The 18,672-nt window shown below is 40.7% G+C and overlaps 2 protein-coding genes across 4 annotated transcripts in view; both read left to right on the top strand.

Moving 5' to 3' along the window:
* Positions 1-18,672, top strand: part of LOC125771051 (ficolin-2-like) — a 49,501-nt gene that overhangs the window by 11,435 nt on the left and 19,394 nt on the right. The gene's annotated exons all lie outside the window — the stretch shown is intronic.
* LOC125771052 (myosin light chain kinase 2, skeletal/cardiac muscle-like) lies at positions 191-18,655 on the top strand. 2 transcript variants are annotated; one of them, XM_049441243.1, is made up of 5 exons: positions 191-1,159; positions 13,997-14,291; positions 14,530-14,671; positions 14,781-14,980; positions 17,706-18,655. In XM_049441243.1, the coding sequence occupies exons 1-5, from the start codon at positions 1,126-1,128 to the stop codon at positions 18,049-18,051; spliced, it is 1,017 nt and encodes a 338-aa protein (XP_049297200.1). In that variant the 5' UTR covers positions 191-1,125; the 3' UTR covers positions 18,052-18,655. The 2 variants fall into 2 exon arrangements, with proteins under 2 accessions (XP_049297200.1, XP_049297201.1); XM_049441244.1 differs by lacking the exon at positions 191-1,159 and adding an exon at positions 12,203-13,400.

Genomic DNA, 18,672 nt, shown 5'->3' with positions numbered 1-18,672 from the left:
ATTAGTTGTTAAACTTAATTCCAAATTAAATTATTAATAAGATATTTAATTGGTTGCTTATCAATTTTTTCCCGTGCTAAAGTCCATATGAAAATGTTATATTTCATATATTTTATTTATTTAAAAAAAACCCTTATTGTACTAAAGATTTTAATTATAAATCACTTTCTCTATTTTAATTAAACAATCAAACTCGACTACTTATCGATCCATTCAATCAAGGCATTCGGGTTGTGTGGCCACATTAGTTGAACACACTCTACTGTTCTTGGCCGGCGTCTGCATGTTTGGAGGTCAGTAAGTCTGGGTTAATCATTCAACTCTTGAATTAACACAAGAGATACCGATCCAACGCGCTTCACCTGCCAAGCCGTAGGGTTCAGCGAAACAAGCAAAACTGCTCAAAAACATTTGCCTAAACACACAAGAGAAACAGTCGAAGGAAACATTTAAAAAGAACGAGCACGATGCTTTCTCTTGCTAGTATGGAGAGCGTGAGTAACGGAGAGTAATGTTGCGATCTTTTGCTGAAATTAATGCTGAAACTCGTCCGATTTTTCGAGGAAGCCGTGAGTTGGATCTGGCCTGTTGGACCGATCCGTATGCGGCTTTTCCATCGCTTCCTGCTCACTATCGTGCAGCATTCGGTCACAGCGCTGAACGGGACAGATGTGTGCAGGGTAGTGCAGAAACCGTTCAAGTAGATCAATCACAAAATGGACGTTGCGGTCAAGTGTAGTACGATCGTATAGGAAAGCTGCATAGAAGGATCAAAATATTGAAGCAACGTGAATAATTGTGACATAAGAGTGAAAAGTTCCATTGAAGTGTAATGTGATCGAATGGGAATGAAATAGTTTAAAATAAGCTACATTGTAAACAGGGAATAGCTTTAAACGAGCGATTAATGCAGTGATAGATAAAGAAAGCAAGAAATTAGTGATGCTGTTATGTTCTAGTTCAATGGTGTTAAGTGTTAAAGTACCGCACAGTGTTAACGATTATCGTACCCTTTGTTAAGATTACCGCAGCTTACATAAGCTGTAATTTAAGGCGTGTTCCGGTGATTTTTCCTCTACAAAAGACAACGTCCACACTCTAAGACTACCAACGAAAGGCTACATCATGTATAAAGTTGATGAAAACTATCCAATAAAAGGTAAGCTTGTGGAAAATTGTATATATAATGAAGAAAATAAACAACATAAAGCAGAATTTTACAAATTATCTAAAAGAATTGTTAATGGAAAAGAAAAAATCTGTGTTCATTTTTATCAATGGCAATGAATCTTTAAAAAAGTATTTTAATGCAAATTTTCTCATCCAAAAACTATTCGAAGTCCTAAACTATTTTGTTGCAGAGAGAAACATCAATTAAGCAATTCTTTCCTTACCCAAATTGTAAAGCGTTTTACTTTAATTATACCATTTGCATTCGGGCAATACTTTCTCGTTAAACTACATTTTCCTCACTCAACCTTATACGATCGTCGATCGTCGATATATATTTTCACTCCGAATTACCATTCGCAAAATGGGCCATTTCCGCGTTACCGTGATTACCGAGTCGTGCGATTCGGCGATCACAAAGCTCACCCGCCCTGGACCAACCCCCTAGGTGCTAACCCCTAGACCGATCTTTAGCCCTGTACCTTACTTTACGACGCCGTTACCACAGTCTCGATCGGTAAACAATGTAGCTCGTTTATTTTCCTGCCACCGGGGAGTTTGAACCGTGCAGTGCCAAACAGACCCGAGGGGTGAAAGCAAAAACACGCCACCCCAGCACGTTTCGTGTCCTTTTTATCATTCCATTTTTCCATCTCCTGTTTTTCCCATCCTGTACGAGCGGAGGTTGACTTTCGTTAAAAAAAACGCGGTAGAAATGGTAGCAAACGCAATTAGGGTGACCGTTTGACGTCAAATACCGGCTGTAGTATGGCGTGCGACTTTACGCCATTGCTTTCTACGACAATGAGTCGTAGCCCCAATGGCCGGTTAGTGAATGGAGGCGCAGCGGCACAAATGAAACCAAAAAAAAAATGGAATCGTCCACTACAAGAATAATAGCAGCAATATTCGCACGGACAGATTTGGCGGCACGTAAACATTCATCACAACACATCACGCTGCTGGGAAAATTGAAGGGGAAAGTGGATGACGGTGAACGGTGGCGTAGTGGAATGTTTACGCGCTCCAACAATTCCGTTTCACGTACACATAAAAAACGCCCCTCAGTTTACCATTTTTTACACCCACCCCCCCCAAAAAAGGTGCGTTTACATTACACGCTCCAGGTGCTTCACGTTCGCGCCATTCTACAAACGACCATGCGTCTCCATACTGTACGGCCGTAATTTTATGTTGAATTATTGGTCCACAAAGACTTCAACCGCTGTTACTATGGTAACCTCGGGAAGAAGAGAGAGAAAAAGAACAACCTCTCCATGTCCAGCTGGTGGTGCAATTATTCAATTCAACCATACCGCTCGGTTCGCTGCGCCTGAGCGATTTGATATGAGTTCACGTGTGTTGGAAGCTGTTCGCGAGTTGATTAATTGCGCACACTGTCCGACCGAAGTCGAGTGAAGTGATGGAACAACTAACCGCAAGCTCACAAATCGTCCAGAAATGATGATGGATTTTTTGTTTTTTTTTTTTTTTGCTTCACTCACTCTCCATCACAACACCAGCAGATGAAAGCCAAAACGTGTACCGGTGGTAAAAGGATGCGGTCCCCGTCTGGTTTCGCTTTACGTGCGCCACGTAATAGTCGGTTTGTGAATGGGTGGTCATTCATTCATTTGAGAGAAGAAAAAAATTACTACCACGATCTTAGGACGGTAACAGTGCGACCGTTTGCGAGCTGTCTGAAGCGCGTGTGAGATGTGTTGATAATTATAAATTGAATTATGAATACTTGCAATTTCACTGGCTTACAGTGAAAGGAGCACGTTTCAGCGTGAAGAATGTTAAAATCAGTCGGTTTAATCTTTTTACAATTTATGGTGAAAATTACTGCTCTGCTCTTCGCCTTTTGAACTGTGGAACGTTGGTTTTAAAAATGTTCGGAGACTTCACTTCAATCGTACGATCGCGAAGAGCTTCAGTGCTTAGAAATCCGGTTGGAAAACGTCTTCTAAGTGATTGAAAATAGAGTTAGAAGATTGAAAGATTTTTTTAAATATTGTTTTTAATGTTTGTAGGACTCAAAGGACTTCCGTCTGATTAGTTTTTTTTCTTTTTTCCTCTTTAATCTGGCAACTCCCTCATTCATTTCTTCACAAATAAGGGGCAAAATTACATTAAATTTTTGCAAATATTTCAATTTTTGCTTACACAACGGTACACATTCCCGACATTCTGCAAAAGCTATAACCGGCTGTTATTTATTTGTGCAACATTTGCATTTTGCATGCGGCTAGTGTCATCAAAATTTTCACAGTTCATAGATCTGTCGCAAACAACTGTTTACTTCCAGCAGCAAAGAAGGAAGTGTCCACTCATGTTCTGTTGTTGACCAATAATGAAACGAGAATGCAACCAACAGCAGCAGCAGCAGCAAATTTTACAAGCTGTCAAGGCGAATAAAAATAATTTCCTTCCCTCCAAACGCTAATGAAAATGATCATCATGATACCGACACAAGACGACTGTTGCGCTCGAAGGGGAAGATGTTTGCTTTTTCCTTCTTTTTTTTGCTAGTTCACCCATAATTTGGCATATTTGTCAATGAAAATGTTTGCCAGCAATAAATCAATCCACCGTAACGATCGTGTGCATAGTTAGGGCCGCTAGCAAACACATCATAATGAACGAATTCGGATGATCGCTTACGGTGGAAAATTGTTTCCTTCCCGGACGAAAAACACACGGAAACGACGGTTTTTTTTTTGCGGAGGTCCCAAGCTCGGTTCGATCGGGCCGATTACGAGCCAAAAACGATTCCACACTTCCGCTTGATTCCTCCACCCAACTTCACGTCGCATCCATCCCAGGATCTGCTGGTACTTTGGCATAGTGTCAACTAAAATTAGAATTGAAATGTCTCACACTTCGATGCTTTTTGGTGATGGTTTGTTTCCTTTCCCCGTATCGGGTATGCTGCTGGTGGTAGTATTACGCTTTACTCCACTTGGTTTTCTTATACGGACACGTTCCGATGTAAGCGATGTTGCATAACCGCCAGGAAGAGAGTGGCCACTGACACTCCACTATTCAAACGCGACAATAAAGCGTTTCTGAAGATGCGGCTGAAGATAAGGGAGTTTCTTGCATTTCCCTTTGGTTGGGTCGTTGGATTGATCCTTTTAATGTGTCTGTGCCGCGTGCTGACGGTGTAATGTGTCGCGTTGGACTTTGATAATTGATTTTCGGGATTAGAAGAGATTTGTTTTACATGTTCGAGGTGGTATGTAGAATCGAGGCCATCAGCAATGATGAAAAACATTGAAGAAGAAATCTAAACAAAATCTTCCCATCGTCATCTGTAAAGACACGTGGGGGAAACGATCTGTCTGAAATTGACAAACATTACAAACAAATGTTTGTTTTACAATCTTTCTTTGTGTTAAACTTTGTTTCCCCTCAAAATAATGCAAAATTTTCGCTTTATTTATAAAGCAAATCGTATTTAGCCAGATTAACTTCATCATTAGAATTACTAACCATCAGGTTTTTGCACGTATTAGATAAACACTAACGTCTTTTAATACGCAATGAAACAGCACCCCGCTCTAATTAGCCGGTAACGAAAATACCGAAAAACCCTATCCAATCCGATCAGACAGATCCGTGGTAACGGCTCGTGGTAAAACAATCCGTCCCGACGATCGGTCCATCGATACGCACCAAATAAATTCGGCCGAATGCAAAACATCTCGACGGCATCTCTGCGTGCCTCTCTTCATAACCCTACCCGTCGAACTCCGAAACTCCAATCGCAAATCTTCGTCTGGCAGTGGAAGCTGGCAGACGTTTGGCATCCCATCACACAGCTGTTGCTGCATTGTTGTGTGCTGATCTTGATTCTACCATTTTGTTCGCGTTTGGGATGTTTGTTTTTTTTTTTTTTTGGGCTAAATTATTCGCCCACTTTTTTCGCATTTTCCCAAAAATCCGACAGTTGGACGATAACATCTGGTTAGTGTGTGACGCCCTGCCAATACATATGCGTCATCGTGTCATGTATGACGGCATGGATCGCATCTCCAACATCGCCACGGATGATATAATGTCACCGCGAAAAGGGGTTTAATTATTTTAGAAAATAATCAGAATTACTTTTAATGCCAAATTTTAATTTAATTAATTTTATTTTTAGAAAACTATTTTTTCTAGAAATTATTCTCAATGTTTATTTTGTGATTACGAGTCTCCACGACCGAACAATAACACTTTCTTTAAACGATTGTTTACCCAAATTTATGACAAAAGAAAATTCTTTGTTTTCCCATCTGCTATGCATTTTATATCTCAGTACAAAGACGTCAGATGGGATTAAGTGACCATAAAGATGCAAACTGCAATCACCGAAACACGAAAATAGGTTCCGCTAATGTCTAATGGTGCTGATGTACAAAGCAATTTGCTCGTTGCAGTGTGATTTCTATTTTAAATTGCTTTATGAGAAGCTTTTTTAATTTTGTTTCGTGAAATTATTGTGATGATGTAATTTTCAATCTTTTGTTATCATTCTGTTCTTTAAGATCATTTATATATTTTTTGATTTTTTTTATTACTTTTTTTAACTATTGATAAAGGTCTTTTTACAATAAAAATTTAATAAAGATGCTACAGAATGAGAATTGAAAACTTCTTTTTTTACATCATGTCAAACAACCGTAAAATATTCTTTACCTAAATGATTCACGTATGAGTGTAAAATGCCAAAATCAAAATGAACACATTAAACCACAGAATGCGAATAAATCTTCAATTAAGCGTCAATGGCAGGCACTTGCCATTAAAACGCTGCCCTAGAGAGTTCAACAACACGCGGCGCACTAATGCTGCTCGAGGTCCTGCCCCGTCCTGCGCTTGACCGGCGTGTGAATGAATGATGGAAGAACCGTACTCCTGTACTCTCGCATCCTTTCACTGCTTTTGCGTTGAAAACACATGCCGTTGTTTACAGACGTCGGGGCGGAACTGATTGCATAACGCGCGTACCAACGGAAAGAAAAACCAATTTAAACCACCGCAAAAAAGCTCAAGGCGCAGTTGGACGCATATTCAGGCAGTATCGGGTACCAGCATCCCATCATGCCAGATAGCAAATATTTGCTAATAACTCTTGTTTCGAGATTTTTGGCACGAAAGCGAAAGTGTTTTGCTCCCCCCCTCCCATTGGGGGACCCAGACCTGATTGTCCCACGGTGAAACATCGACCCGTAGCGTTGTTCAACATAAACAACATAAACGTGCCCCGAGGAAGACACGCTTTATGGCGTACGACAAGGTCATGGTATAACACTAACCGGATGTCAAGGTGGTTCAGAGCGGAAAATCAACCTGCCACACCGCAGAACACATTCTGATGGAGACGCCCGGTGTTTGGTACGGTGCAGCACACCATTACACATTCGTGAGGGGAAAAATGACAACACACACATACACAGAGGCAGAAGTAAATTGTGTGTTGGTGTCTCTTTTCATCCTCACTTTCGCAAGCAGATCATGCCAGATGGGACCGATCAGCGGACGAACCCACCGTCAGCCAACGACCGTACCAAAGGTGAACATCGGTCCTTGCCAAACGACACGAAGGGCTAAACATTTACCGAGGAATGTTACAAAAATTATGTGCCAACAGCATGGTTTTTCAATTCAGCTCAAAACAATCCTTTTGGAGTCGATTATAAACCCTTTTGTTATTTTATATGATCATCATATTGTTTCCTGAGATCTGCGATCTCCACATACCACATCCACTACGACACCTGCCCCCGGCAAAAACGTTCGCTAATGGATGGCCTCGCGACGCGACAGATCGCGACAGCAGCGTTATAAATCGTGAAGGTCATCGAGACATAAATCAAACACTCGAGCGTTTGTCTGGTATGGGTAATACAGAGTCGGGGGTTTGTTTCTTCACCCTCCGGGAAGGGGGGATGCTTGGGAGACACACACGGGGGGGTGGAATTATTTCGATTGCGCCATTTTGCGATTTTGCAGCGTTTACATTCCGCCGAAAAGGGAATAATGCGACACTTTTCAATGGGAAGACAGGCATGCATTTCCCTTTAGCAGAAGGCAGGTGTGAATGAATTGTATTTGTCTGATTTCTTGTCTAAGATTTATATATAAGAAAATGTTTTGTGTATATCTTAAAGTTTAACTAATTGTTGAAAAAAAATTGTTTCAACATTAATAAACCTTCTTGATCGGTTAAGTTATTTTTTACATATTTTTAATACACAAAATAAATACATTTTATTTCCATTCCTTTACTCCCGCCCCGTTACACCATTTTGTTTATGTTATGAATAAACAGTACGTCAACAAAAATTGGCAACAGCCAAACACTGCCTTGCCGTGTGTTGGAAAATAATGTTTCACTCCGTCCGTGACCGTGTGGCGAGATGCGCACAGATGGAGTCAAATTTTACGACTAATTATCGTCTCCCATCCCAGAAGGGGGTAAGAGTCACATCATAAAGAGTAAATGGTGCTGTTTCTGACGAACGATTGTTCAGAAACGATAGTTTGTAGTGAATCTATCATCGTATCATCGACGACTGTGATATGTATATCACATTTTCAAATTTTCCTCAATGTGACGGTTTATGTTATTCGTACAGTCTGCAACACCTAGTTTTTTGAGAGTAGCCGAAAAAGTTGAAGAGGTAGATAAAAGTGATGTTCAACAAAATTGGAGAGAATAAAAAAAATAATTTTTGAATGATTTTTTCAAATTTTTAACCTTACGCTATCGTAGTTTTTCGCTGGATACAAATTCTTACTAATCTTGGGTTCTGATATTTTTTTAATAGCACGTGTACTTTCCGTATTTTTCCATAAAGCTGAAAAATAACCTTGTATAGTCCCCACAACGTGTACAAAGATAATTAACCGAGGGATAAAATAGATAGATTTGGGATGTAAACTGCTTCAATTGTGGCGTAATCATCTATAAGTAAAGGTAAAATCTGATATGAAAGGAAATCATTGAAAATACTAGTATTTATTTCCAGAGTACTACGTACTACGTACTAAAACCTCAAAAGTTCTTGTCCTGCCATTACTGTCTTTCCTTGACTTTATTTACCCGTAGCAGGATCGCAAGTCCTACGTAAGGGTCGTCAATGAAATGTTGCCTTATTTGTAGGCTTGCCAAAACCTTCTAAACTCTGGCCAATCTGTCGTCGTCTTCCAAACCATTATCCCAAACTTTGTAGGTGGACGTATCAACGCCATAGCTCCATCTCGGTTGGAGCATTCTCATCATTGTGCTTCTTTTCCATTGACCTTCCACACATAAGGTGCAAAACATCCTGGTGACCTTGGACCCAAGACCAATGTTTTGTTTTACTTTCTTCGAAAAAATGCCAACTTCGCAGAGGCGGATTTTCCTAAAGGCGGACTAAGCGGCCGCGTGCTCCCAAACGAATTGGTACTGGTCAGGCGCGGATTTAGCGGTACGCAAACTAAGAAGATGCTTGAGATGTTAAACAGGTTTGGTTTATCTCAATTTTTTTCACCGTCTGGTCCGAATGATTAGAATAAATCCTTACGGTTTTATATTATTCACAAAACTTTTCATGTACATATAAAAATGTATTTTAAAATGATATTTGAAAAACAAAAAGAAATATACATAAAAACCATAGAATAACATTCTGGTACTTAAAGGCTTCAATTTAAAAGGAACACGAGCTACGAACCGCATTTCCACAAAGAAAACTACACCTACGAACGATCGTTCGATTCGTTGCAGTTGCTCAACGAGTAACTGTAGATGTTACACGGTAAATGAAATCTATCGAAAAGTACACTTTAAATAATGCCATCGTTTTTGTTCTAGTAGAACAGTTTGTATTTTGAAAACCATCAGGTTACCATTGCTGAAAACGAAACACGGGAAAAATGAATGTGGGTGGTTTGGGTTGGCTTTTGTGAATGACTAAAATGAACTAATGACTACTGAAATGAACTTATAATGAATTAAAATGAATTGAAACGAGGGGTAACCAGTTCATTCATGAACGATTTTACACAACGAACAATTGTTCCTGAACAATCGTTCGTCAGAAACAGCACCAATGACTTGCCTGACTGGTACACATACACACACACATACATACAAAGATGTTGCTCGCTTTCTTGCTCGTTCTTCCCTCCCTTCACTCGAACAATGAACATTTGCCTTGCACTTGATTTTTTGTCCCTCTGCAGAAAAAATAAGAAATAAAAGTGCATCGTCCCTTTTTGCTTAAATAATGACCCAAAAAGTGTTTTAATTTTTTTCCTAAATACATTTTCTTGGCTTTGACTGACATCACATGTACCGTACGGTGCATCTTGCAGACCGTGAATTAGTGCCAAACGGCACGTTTTCATTCCAAGACGCTTGCACGTAACTACCCTTTTTTATTATTGCTGCTGCCAACCGATCGAGCATTTGACAAGAACATTTCCTGTTTGGCTGTGGGGTTTTTTTAGGGGCTTTTTTCACCCCCCCTTTTACACACCATTCTCCCACCGAAATGATCACCCGAAACGATCGCAATTCGGGGTAGTAAAGCGAAAACATAAAACACACCATTACAGTCGTGAACGAGCGATGATTTTTGTCACCGGTTTCGACTATATCTTCCAGATGTGTTGGAATGCCAACCCGACCAGATGTGTGCTGCCGACTGTCCACCATGGTTGAACGCTTAAAATTGATACTTCCTTTCACGGTTTTTGGGGGAGCAGCTTGGCGCAAAAAAAATAGCAAACGGTACAAAATTAAAATGTACACCCGAAAACAGATACTAATTTTTATGTGACGTGCCATTAAAGTTTCGAACTCTGGAGGCACATTCCAAAACCTTCTTTTTTCCCTCTCTCTCTCTCTCTTCAATTTGGTGTTGAACAACACTAAGAAATATAGAGCCATTGAGATTTGTGATCCGGGATTTTTATCACCAAACCTCAGCACAGCTGTTCGGTGGTGCGTGGTACGTAGACCATATCGTTGAAAAAACGGACAATCGCTGCTCGGTGGTGGTCAATGCTGAAAATAGATTCTACCAACCACTCTGCAGCGTACGCTTCACTGTTTTAGCTGTGATCGTTAAGCGCATAAGCGGGAAGAGTTCTCTCTACATGTGCTCGTGACAAGACAATGTAGGTTTGTTTCGTTTCTTGTAGGAACTGTTGTAGATGTGGCGTACAACTGAAGTACGAATGGAAGTAAATTTGGTTGTAATTTGATCTTTAAAAATCGAACCATATTTCCTTCTCATAAGAAACTCCACCGAACAATGTTAAAACTCTTGTTGCTCTTGAAACTCTCGATCGCGAAACCGTTCGGTGGCGTTGTCTTAAGTTTCGTTCCAAACATTCACACTTCCTTGTTTGCTTTATTTACCCAACCGATTTCCTTCACAATCACAATCCACATCCCGTTTGGCAAAGATTGTTTAGCAAAACCGACACAACAAATTTGCGTTCAATGGGAATTCTGTGCGCGATTGGATAAAATTCACCCGAATTCAAATCCACGCGTGTCACCGTCCCGTTGGGTCTATTTTTATGTGGTTATACATGTTGTATGTACGTTCACTACTCACACCATATTCGTGCACCGATAACTACATCCCGTCACTACATGCTTAGCAATTGTCGCGTTTGCGAACGCTTGTCATAATTATTCCGGTAGCCAGAATAAATTTTTAACAAGATAAATAGGTGAACGAAGACTTTTGTGCCCACCGCGTCGATTATAATTTTTTTTTATTAATTTTTATTCTTTTCTTATTTAAAGCCTTATGAAATTTTCAATTTCAATTTTTTTAATTTTTTTTGGTATTTTTTATTCTTTTTTTAACTTAAAGCATTATTTGAGTGAAAAGAAACTTATTTGAACCAATTGTCATTAAAATAAATCAATTTAATTTTTTTTGCAAATTTTCTCAAAAAAATCGTAAGGGGTAAGCCTTATGAAATTTTCGAGTTGAAAATTTTTTGTACATTTTTTTCTGATTTTTTATTCTTTATTTAATTTAAAGCATTATTTGAGTGAAAAGAAACTTATTGCAACATGTTTGCATTAAAATATAGCAAATTTATAAATTTTGCAAAATTGCTCAAAAAAATGGTAAGGCTATAATTTTTTATATGAAGTTTCGCAAAAATTTTCTGAATCGCGTTCGCAAATGCGACAATTGCTAAGCGTTTAGTGAGGGGGTAACACATGCCGACCCGAAAATCGTCAACAATCACACTGTTACACACATTTGTGGCTGTAAAAACAGGAACAGGACAGCCGTTGTGCGTCGCTGCTTTAGAACAATAATTTAACGTTTATTTACATCTGGCACAGTGCAAAATACGGCACCAAAGTTTGGTGTTTTCTATGTGGGCGGTTTTTGGCTTATTCGCAAATGGCGCGTCTTCTCGTGGTGCCGTAAAGTGTGCGGAACAGCTGAGACAAAATCAACCAAAAACACGAGCGACCAAATGGAATGAACGGCTTCCATCAAATTGACCGGATGCACGATCGTTACTTGTTTGTGTAGTATTGTTGAAGTAAAACAATATTATTACTTACAACCACACCTCCTGAACACTCTCGTTCAATGGGTTTACTGTGGGATTTGTTGTGAAATTGAGATTGTTTGTTTTGGACATAAAATTCACATTTAATTGATTGTGATGATGATGAAAGTAAAATTATAACTACATCCACTTCAAAAGTACGTTTACTTATAAAAAAATATACATAATAATGTTAAGACGAGCTAGGCACATTAAATTGTATTCAAAATGTTCGTCTCTGTTAAATATAAAATTAATATAAATAAAATTATAATTTATAATTCTCATGAAAATAACTAAATAGACGGTAGGTGTTAAGTAGATTAAACAACAAATAATAAAAAAGTGTTTCAATATGTTGAAAAATGTGGCAATGAAAGTGATTTGGGGAAATTTAATTACCCCAAAAGTATTAAAACCGTTGCTCCGCATGAAGATCAAATAATTTTGCCATACTCAAAACAGCACAACCATCTGTAGTAACAAAAATAAAACATTTTACTTCTGATGGAAGTACATTTGCATCTCAGAGCCAGACAGCTGGCGCGCATATGCAATGCGATTTTGCAAAAACGTGCATCTCAAGCAATAAACAGCGTCCCAGCATTATGCTTTTCATTCTACAAAAAACCGGCAATTAGTCAGTCGAGAACGGTCACGGTAGATTTAAAAACACCCTCAGAGAACAGCAACCGTCACGCTGTGGCCACCTCCATTTAATTCCCTAATTGATTTGATTTATTGAATCCCTCGCGAGGAAGGTGACACAATGTTGGGCGACTGCGCGTTCTTTTATGTTTTTGGAGACAGTTGCGGTAGAAAAAAAGAAAACGCCCGGCATCACGCTCGAATGAAAAGCGTGTCCCTCGTCGCAGGTTGTTTCGGTTGTTACCTGTAGCTCCGTATTGTTTGAGCCATTCCGTGTGGTGTCGGTGGAGGATGTTCCTTCACGTCATGGTCAACCAGAGCTGGGTGGGAAAGCGACATAAATGTCTGAACCATTTTCACAAACGTTTCACCCGCCGGACGATCAAGTAAAGGTTGGTGCGTGCTTCCTACTGCTGTCACTGTTTCACGTTTGGAGGCAAAACCTCATGTCACTACGCATCACCATCATCGGAACGTGTACGCCAAACCGCGAACAACGAGCTGTGGCCACGGTCAATGGCGGAGGCCAAAGGACGAAATATTCAACGCGATCGTGGTCGTGTCCGCCGTTGGATCTTAATCCGAATACGTCCAATTAAGCGATTCGATGTACGGTACGATCCGAACTGCAGTGCTTCGGGATTTCAGTCGGTTGTGGAACGCCAAAGGAACAGCATGGAACACTTTCTAGCATTGGACGTTGGTATAGTGATCTTGGGCAAAATTGCGTTGTGAATAAAGTGGAAGGAAAATCCCTATTTGCGCTCAAAATATTAAGTTCATTTTGGAGTGTGAGTTTATGTGAAAGATTAATAACTTTTGTGCAAAGTTTATTTAAGTGAAAATTGTATTGAACACAAATCAATAAGTGATCAGTTGCAAAGTTACGAAAATAAATCAGAAAAGTTCCAGATGTTCCACTTAATTGCAGTTGTATAAAGTGTCATTTCGTGTACTAACATTGAGCCAAACTTTTTGAGGAGCCATGTGTGCCACGTTATACGGTAAAGTTACTCAACTTATTCTCTAGTGCTACTCCAACTGCTGAGATGTACTTTTAAGAGTGTATTTTTCGACCTGATATATTCAAGAATTGGATTTTGTTAAAGAGGTGTAACCAAGTTCAAGAAATAAAGAAGTTGATCTTGTTAAAAAGGTGTGACCAACTTGAACAAGGAACTCTTGAATTTTCATTTATGAATGTTTTGTCTAATTTAGTTTGATAAATTGTGTCAGATATCCTGGTGAACATATTCTACTTTACCAATATTTGAATATCAGCTTTCGTATAGTTCTTTCGTATAGACATCCTCTAAAAAAACCAAGAAAATTCATACGGATTAAACTCCAACATCTAGAGAACCGTCTCTCTTGGGTTAGACTCACCTAGACAAAGAGTCCGCAGAAGAAAGCAGACATTTAACGGCGTGTTTTCTAAGTAAACAAACCAATCCGAACACGCAAAACCCTTCAGATGATGTTCAGTCAGCTTGTCCAGGCCCAAGGTTGCATCGTCGCCATGCGCCATTGGATGAATGATGAAAACGAAAAACGCTAAACAAATCGCACATTCTCTTCTCCCGTTTTTATCCCCCTCCAGACCTTGCACCGGCGTTCGCGTTTCGGGAGGTACAGCTCAAGCTGGACGTCGACCCGAAACAGCAGTTCGAGATATTACCCGAACTGGGCCGGGGTACCTTCGGCACCGTATTTCACTGCCGGGAAAAGGTGAGCGGACTGGAGCTGGCAGCCAAAATTGTACCGTACAAGAAGAAGAAGGATCGCGGTGACATGGTGCGCGAGATCGACATCATGAGCTGCCTGCACCATCCGCGACTGATCCAGCTGTACGATGCGTTCGACTACGAGAACAAATTCTACGTCATCCTCGAGCTGTAAGTATGCTTCGCCCTGTTTCGTCCTTCGTGTGTGTGATGAGTCCTACAAACAGGAATTGTGAGATGAAAAAAGAGCCAACCAACGTTGTTAACACTATGAACGCCTGTGCTATGCGCTATTACGACTCACCCATTCCGATGATGACCTTCGCACTTAACGTGACGCGATCTCGGTCTCTAGCTGTATTCTTCCCCCGAAACCGGGGGCGGGGTTCCCTTTTTTTCTCTTTTGCAGCATTCAAGGTGGCGAGTTGTTCGAGCGCGTCATTGACGACGATTTCGTGCTGACGGAGAAAGCGTGCGCCGTCTTCATGCGGCAGATCTGCGAGGGCATGGAGTACATTCACAGCCGGAGCATCATCCACCTAGACATGAAGGTGAGTCAAACAGCGCACCCCACAATCCAATCCACCCCACGGCAGAACATTCACTTTCCTTCCACATTTTTGCATCGCGCTGCTACCGGTCCTCTCGTCCCCCCGATAGCCAGAAAACATTCTCTGCCTCACAAAGACGGGCAACCGGATCAAGATCATCGACTTCGGGTTTGCGCGACGCTACGATCCGGGCAAAAAGCTGCAGGTGATGTTCGGCACGGCTGAGTTCGCTGCACCGGAGGTGCTCAATTTCGATGAAATTTACTTCTACACCGACATGTGGAGCCTGGGTGTGATCTGCTACGTACTGTGAGTACTACCTTTCGACACGCGCCAGGATCCGTTTGCTGCTCCGTTGCGTTTACGCCTTAGTCGCTTCCGCGTCCATCGCGCTGCGCTGTTGAATTTGGATGCATCCATACTGCGCCCTAACCGCCCTAACTGCTTTCCCCCGATTCGGAAGGACCGACCGCAAATCATTACGGTCGCAACACTTCTGCACACGAACGGTGTAATTGAGCTACTAATTAGAACCGCACGAACAAGCATGACGCGGCACCGTACTCCAGACCAGTAAAGAGAGGTGCGGCACTGTTCACCGATCACACGATCATACGCTTTGCCTCTTACACGCTGTGCGAACGATGCAGGTTTGAGCGTTTGGTTGTTTTTTTTTTGTTTCTTCACACCGGAAATTGCTTGATTCATTCACAAATTTTCCATTCCATTTCCTATCGTATCCCATCTCTGTCTGGCCATCGACATCGATTACCCTCACACGACAGGGTTTACCATTCTGCTTCGAACTTGAAACGAAGTTCTTCCGACTTTACTTCGTACTACTCATGTTCGCTATTAGTAGGCGGTGTTCATATTTAGCTCATCAATCGGTTTGATTGTTTCTTCCATTTTTGTTTCTCTTCTGTTTTACTTCGTTTTTTTAGTTTGTTAAAATTAATTTAATCTTTTCAATTTCAAGTAGTCCTTTGTTTTGTTATCTTTTTGTTCTACATTGTATTCGCTCATGTTCTTGATTACTTGGTTTTGTTATCATTTTAAGTTGTTTGTTTAATTGTTTATTACGTTTTATAAACCTTTTTTACCCACATTATTCTAAACAATTTATGCAAACAATTGGAGCCCATTTAATCGGTTTTTCTTCCCTTTTCTTCTGTAGTTGTAATTATGTAGAAAAACAAAAAGTACAACTTTACCTTTGTAAATGCACTCCTTTTACTCTCGTCTAATTGAATACGTATTGACCAGCACTGGATTAAATTTGCCGTTCGATTGCGTGCAAAGAGGCTGTTTTTTTTTAATTTTTTCAATTTCTACTAGAACTGAACTAGAAGTGTTCTTGGTAACATACTGTTTTGATTTGGTTTTTATTACTGGTAATCGATGGACGGAGCCCGTCGGTAGTGTTAAGTCGGGGTTTTGCAATTTGCCTTTTGGTGAACCATCAACGGGGTGCATAAGGTTGGGCTGTTGGGAGAAATGTTGAGATGGTTTTTGGAATTTAGAATAATTTTCTCCCTAAGCTGATCATGCATCGTTTATGGTTTACTTATCCATATTTTCAACTCACTTTGAAACACTCATCAAACATGGATATAAGATGGATTTATGTTACTATAATGTCTTATTATTATAAGCTGACAACGCTAATCCACAACTGCATCTTCATTTATTCAATTTTTGAGTCGTTTTCAAACAAAAAGGATTAATTGTAAAGAAACTAGTAATTTTGAATTAACATTTTCAGTATCCAAAAAAAATCCCAGTGAAAAAAAAATAGAAAAATAATGAAGAGACCCCTTCATCTTGCAAATCAATAAGAGCAAATAAAGATTTAACCACTCATCACTGTACAAATCCAGGCGGTTAATTCCATACATTATTTATACATTACTACACTTATTACGCAGTGTGATTCCCCGACTACCTGTCGAGTTTCTTCAACCCACTGTTCTGTGGCAACGATCTCATTAACATGCCCCGTTGCATACAAATCAATCCTCATGCCCCCTTCATTGCAGTTTCATTCACTATTGTGCATCATGACATAACTCACCTGCAATGGGGTGAAAATTAGCATAAAAAAGAAACATCCCCATGGTTGTTGGAATGATTTTTCCAAAATCCCGTGACGAGTTGGAATGTTTTATCGTTCTGGTCTCGTGCAGGAAAAATGGCACCGTCTCTCCCGGTGGCACGTTGAGCAGTGGGTTGGGGACGCAACATAAAATCACCCGCCAAACACACGATCACCACGTGCAGGAAATTCCCTTTTATCGGGGCTGGGAATGGCAATTAAAATTCATATACACCTCAAACCGACATCTAATCGGCATCCGAACGGGAAAATCCATCCGGAATGCCAACAGATGCCACAGGCGCATTTATTACACCTGCGGGCGTGCTAATGCTAATCGTTTATCGTACTCGATCTAACGTTAAGACAGCTTGCTATGCAACTACACTAACCGATTAACACGAGTAGGTTTATGTTACTTATCATTGCGTTGCATTATATGGAGGATTTCCACAGCACAGTGTTGATTAATTGCAAGCCAATAATTTTTATAATTGTGGAATTAAACGTATCAATGAGTCACTCATTTGTGAAACAATTTCCGTTTTACTAATAGTAAATCAATGTGAGATAAATCAACTTTATCTTGCTTGTACATAAATCATGCAAATTTTCACCTAGCGAAACAAAAGTGTATTATGTCATATATCATTGAAAAAAAAAATTAATTAAAATCCTCCATATAATGCACACGATCAAACGATTTATCTCTCTCTCTCTCTCTACCATTCGCTTTTGTTATGCATTTTTTTTTCTTTTTTTTTCTTCTCTTCTTTATACTCTCTTTATTTTTCTTTTCCATGAACTCTCGGTTATCTTTCCGTTGTTCCATCTATCACGTATATTTACGCCTCGCGCTGTGCTCATCATGCCATCAAACATGCTCCTTCCATGCTCAAACATCCACAACCCGCATCACCACACCAAAAACCGGGACAGACTGTCCGGGCTGTCACCGTTCGTTGGCGGCGACGATCAGGCAACGATGAACAATGTCCTCCAGGGTACGTACACGTTCGACTACAAATCGTTCGACGCGGTGTCGGAAAGTGCGAAGGATTTCGTCCGGAAGCTGCTGGTGCGGGACGGCGAACAGCGGCTAACGGCGCGGAAAGCCCTGCGGCATCCGTGGCTCGCAGAAACGACAGCTCAGAGCACCACCGAGCTATCCGTGACAAAAACAAAGTTGAAACGCTATGTTATCAAGAAGCGCTGGATCAAGGCGGTCAATACGATTATTGCACTGCGGCGAATGGGTGCGCGGATCGATTACGATCTGGTCTAGGGCGGGTAGACGATGGCTTCCTCTTTTCAGCCTTGTTACAGCGAGCAGACGGTTGCGATGGTACGAACCACACACACACAGATACGACCGGAAAATCTCGGAAGCGAATACAAACAAACCAAAACAGGGACCACCGTATACTGGCGTATCGCGAATAGCGGGAAGACATCCCGACGAGTAGGTAAACCGGAAGAAGCAAAGAGAAGGAATGTTACTATTTTCCAACCCATACACACACACACCCAAACGCATCCCCTTTTCGTTTCGGTTCTCCAGATTAGTGGTGAGAATATTATAACCCACCTACTTATCGCCCTCGACCACCCTCGACACCTCACACACTTGCTTCCCCCTTTTCCCATTAAAACCGGTTCCGATGTTTCCGTTCGTGCTAGAATGTTGCATAATTCAATGGCGCTCTTGGCGCCCCCTGCCCGCAACCGCAACAGCACGGAGGGAAAGATTAAGTAAGGGCGCGCGCGAGAGAGAGGAAGCTTGAATTCTATTTCCTTTCCACCGAGAAGGAATCGGATAGGTTGTAATTTACTTGTTATATACTAGCAATAAAACTAAGATTACCGGATACCAAACACCGAACAACGTATCGGGTTTTTTTTCTGT

Source organism: Anopheles funestus, chromosome 3RL (assembly GCF_943734845.2).
Source record: "Anopheles funestus chromosome 3RL, idAnoFuneDA-416_04, whole genome shotgun sequence".
Classification (NCBI taxonomy): domain Eukaryota; kingdom Metazoa; phylum Arthropoda; class Insecta; order Diptera; family Culicidae; genus Anopheles; species Anopheles funestus.
This window is presented reverse-complemented; position numbering and strand designations above follow the sequence as displayed.

Bases quoted from the DNA above. Each gene is read 5' to 3' on its own strand.
- LOC125771052 (XM_049441243.1), top strand. From the start codon at position 1,126: ATGTATAAAGTTGATGAAAACTATCCAATAAAAG. The intron at 1,160-13,996 runs GTAAGCTTGTGG...ATCCCCCTCCAG, and splicing joins TGAAAACTATCCAATAAAAG to ACCTTGCACCGGCGTTCGCG. The intron at 14,292-14,529 runs GTAAGTATGCTT...TCTCTTTTGCAG, and splicing joins TTCTACGTCATCCTCGAGCT to CATTCAAGGTGGCGAGTTGT.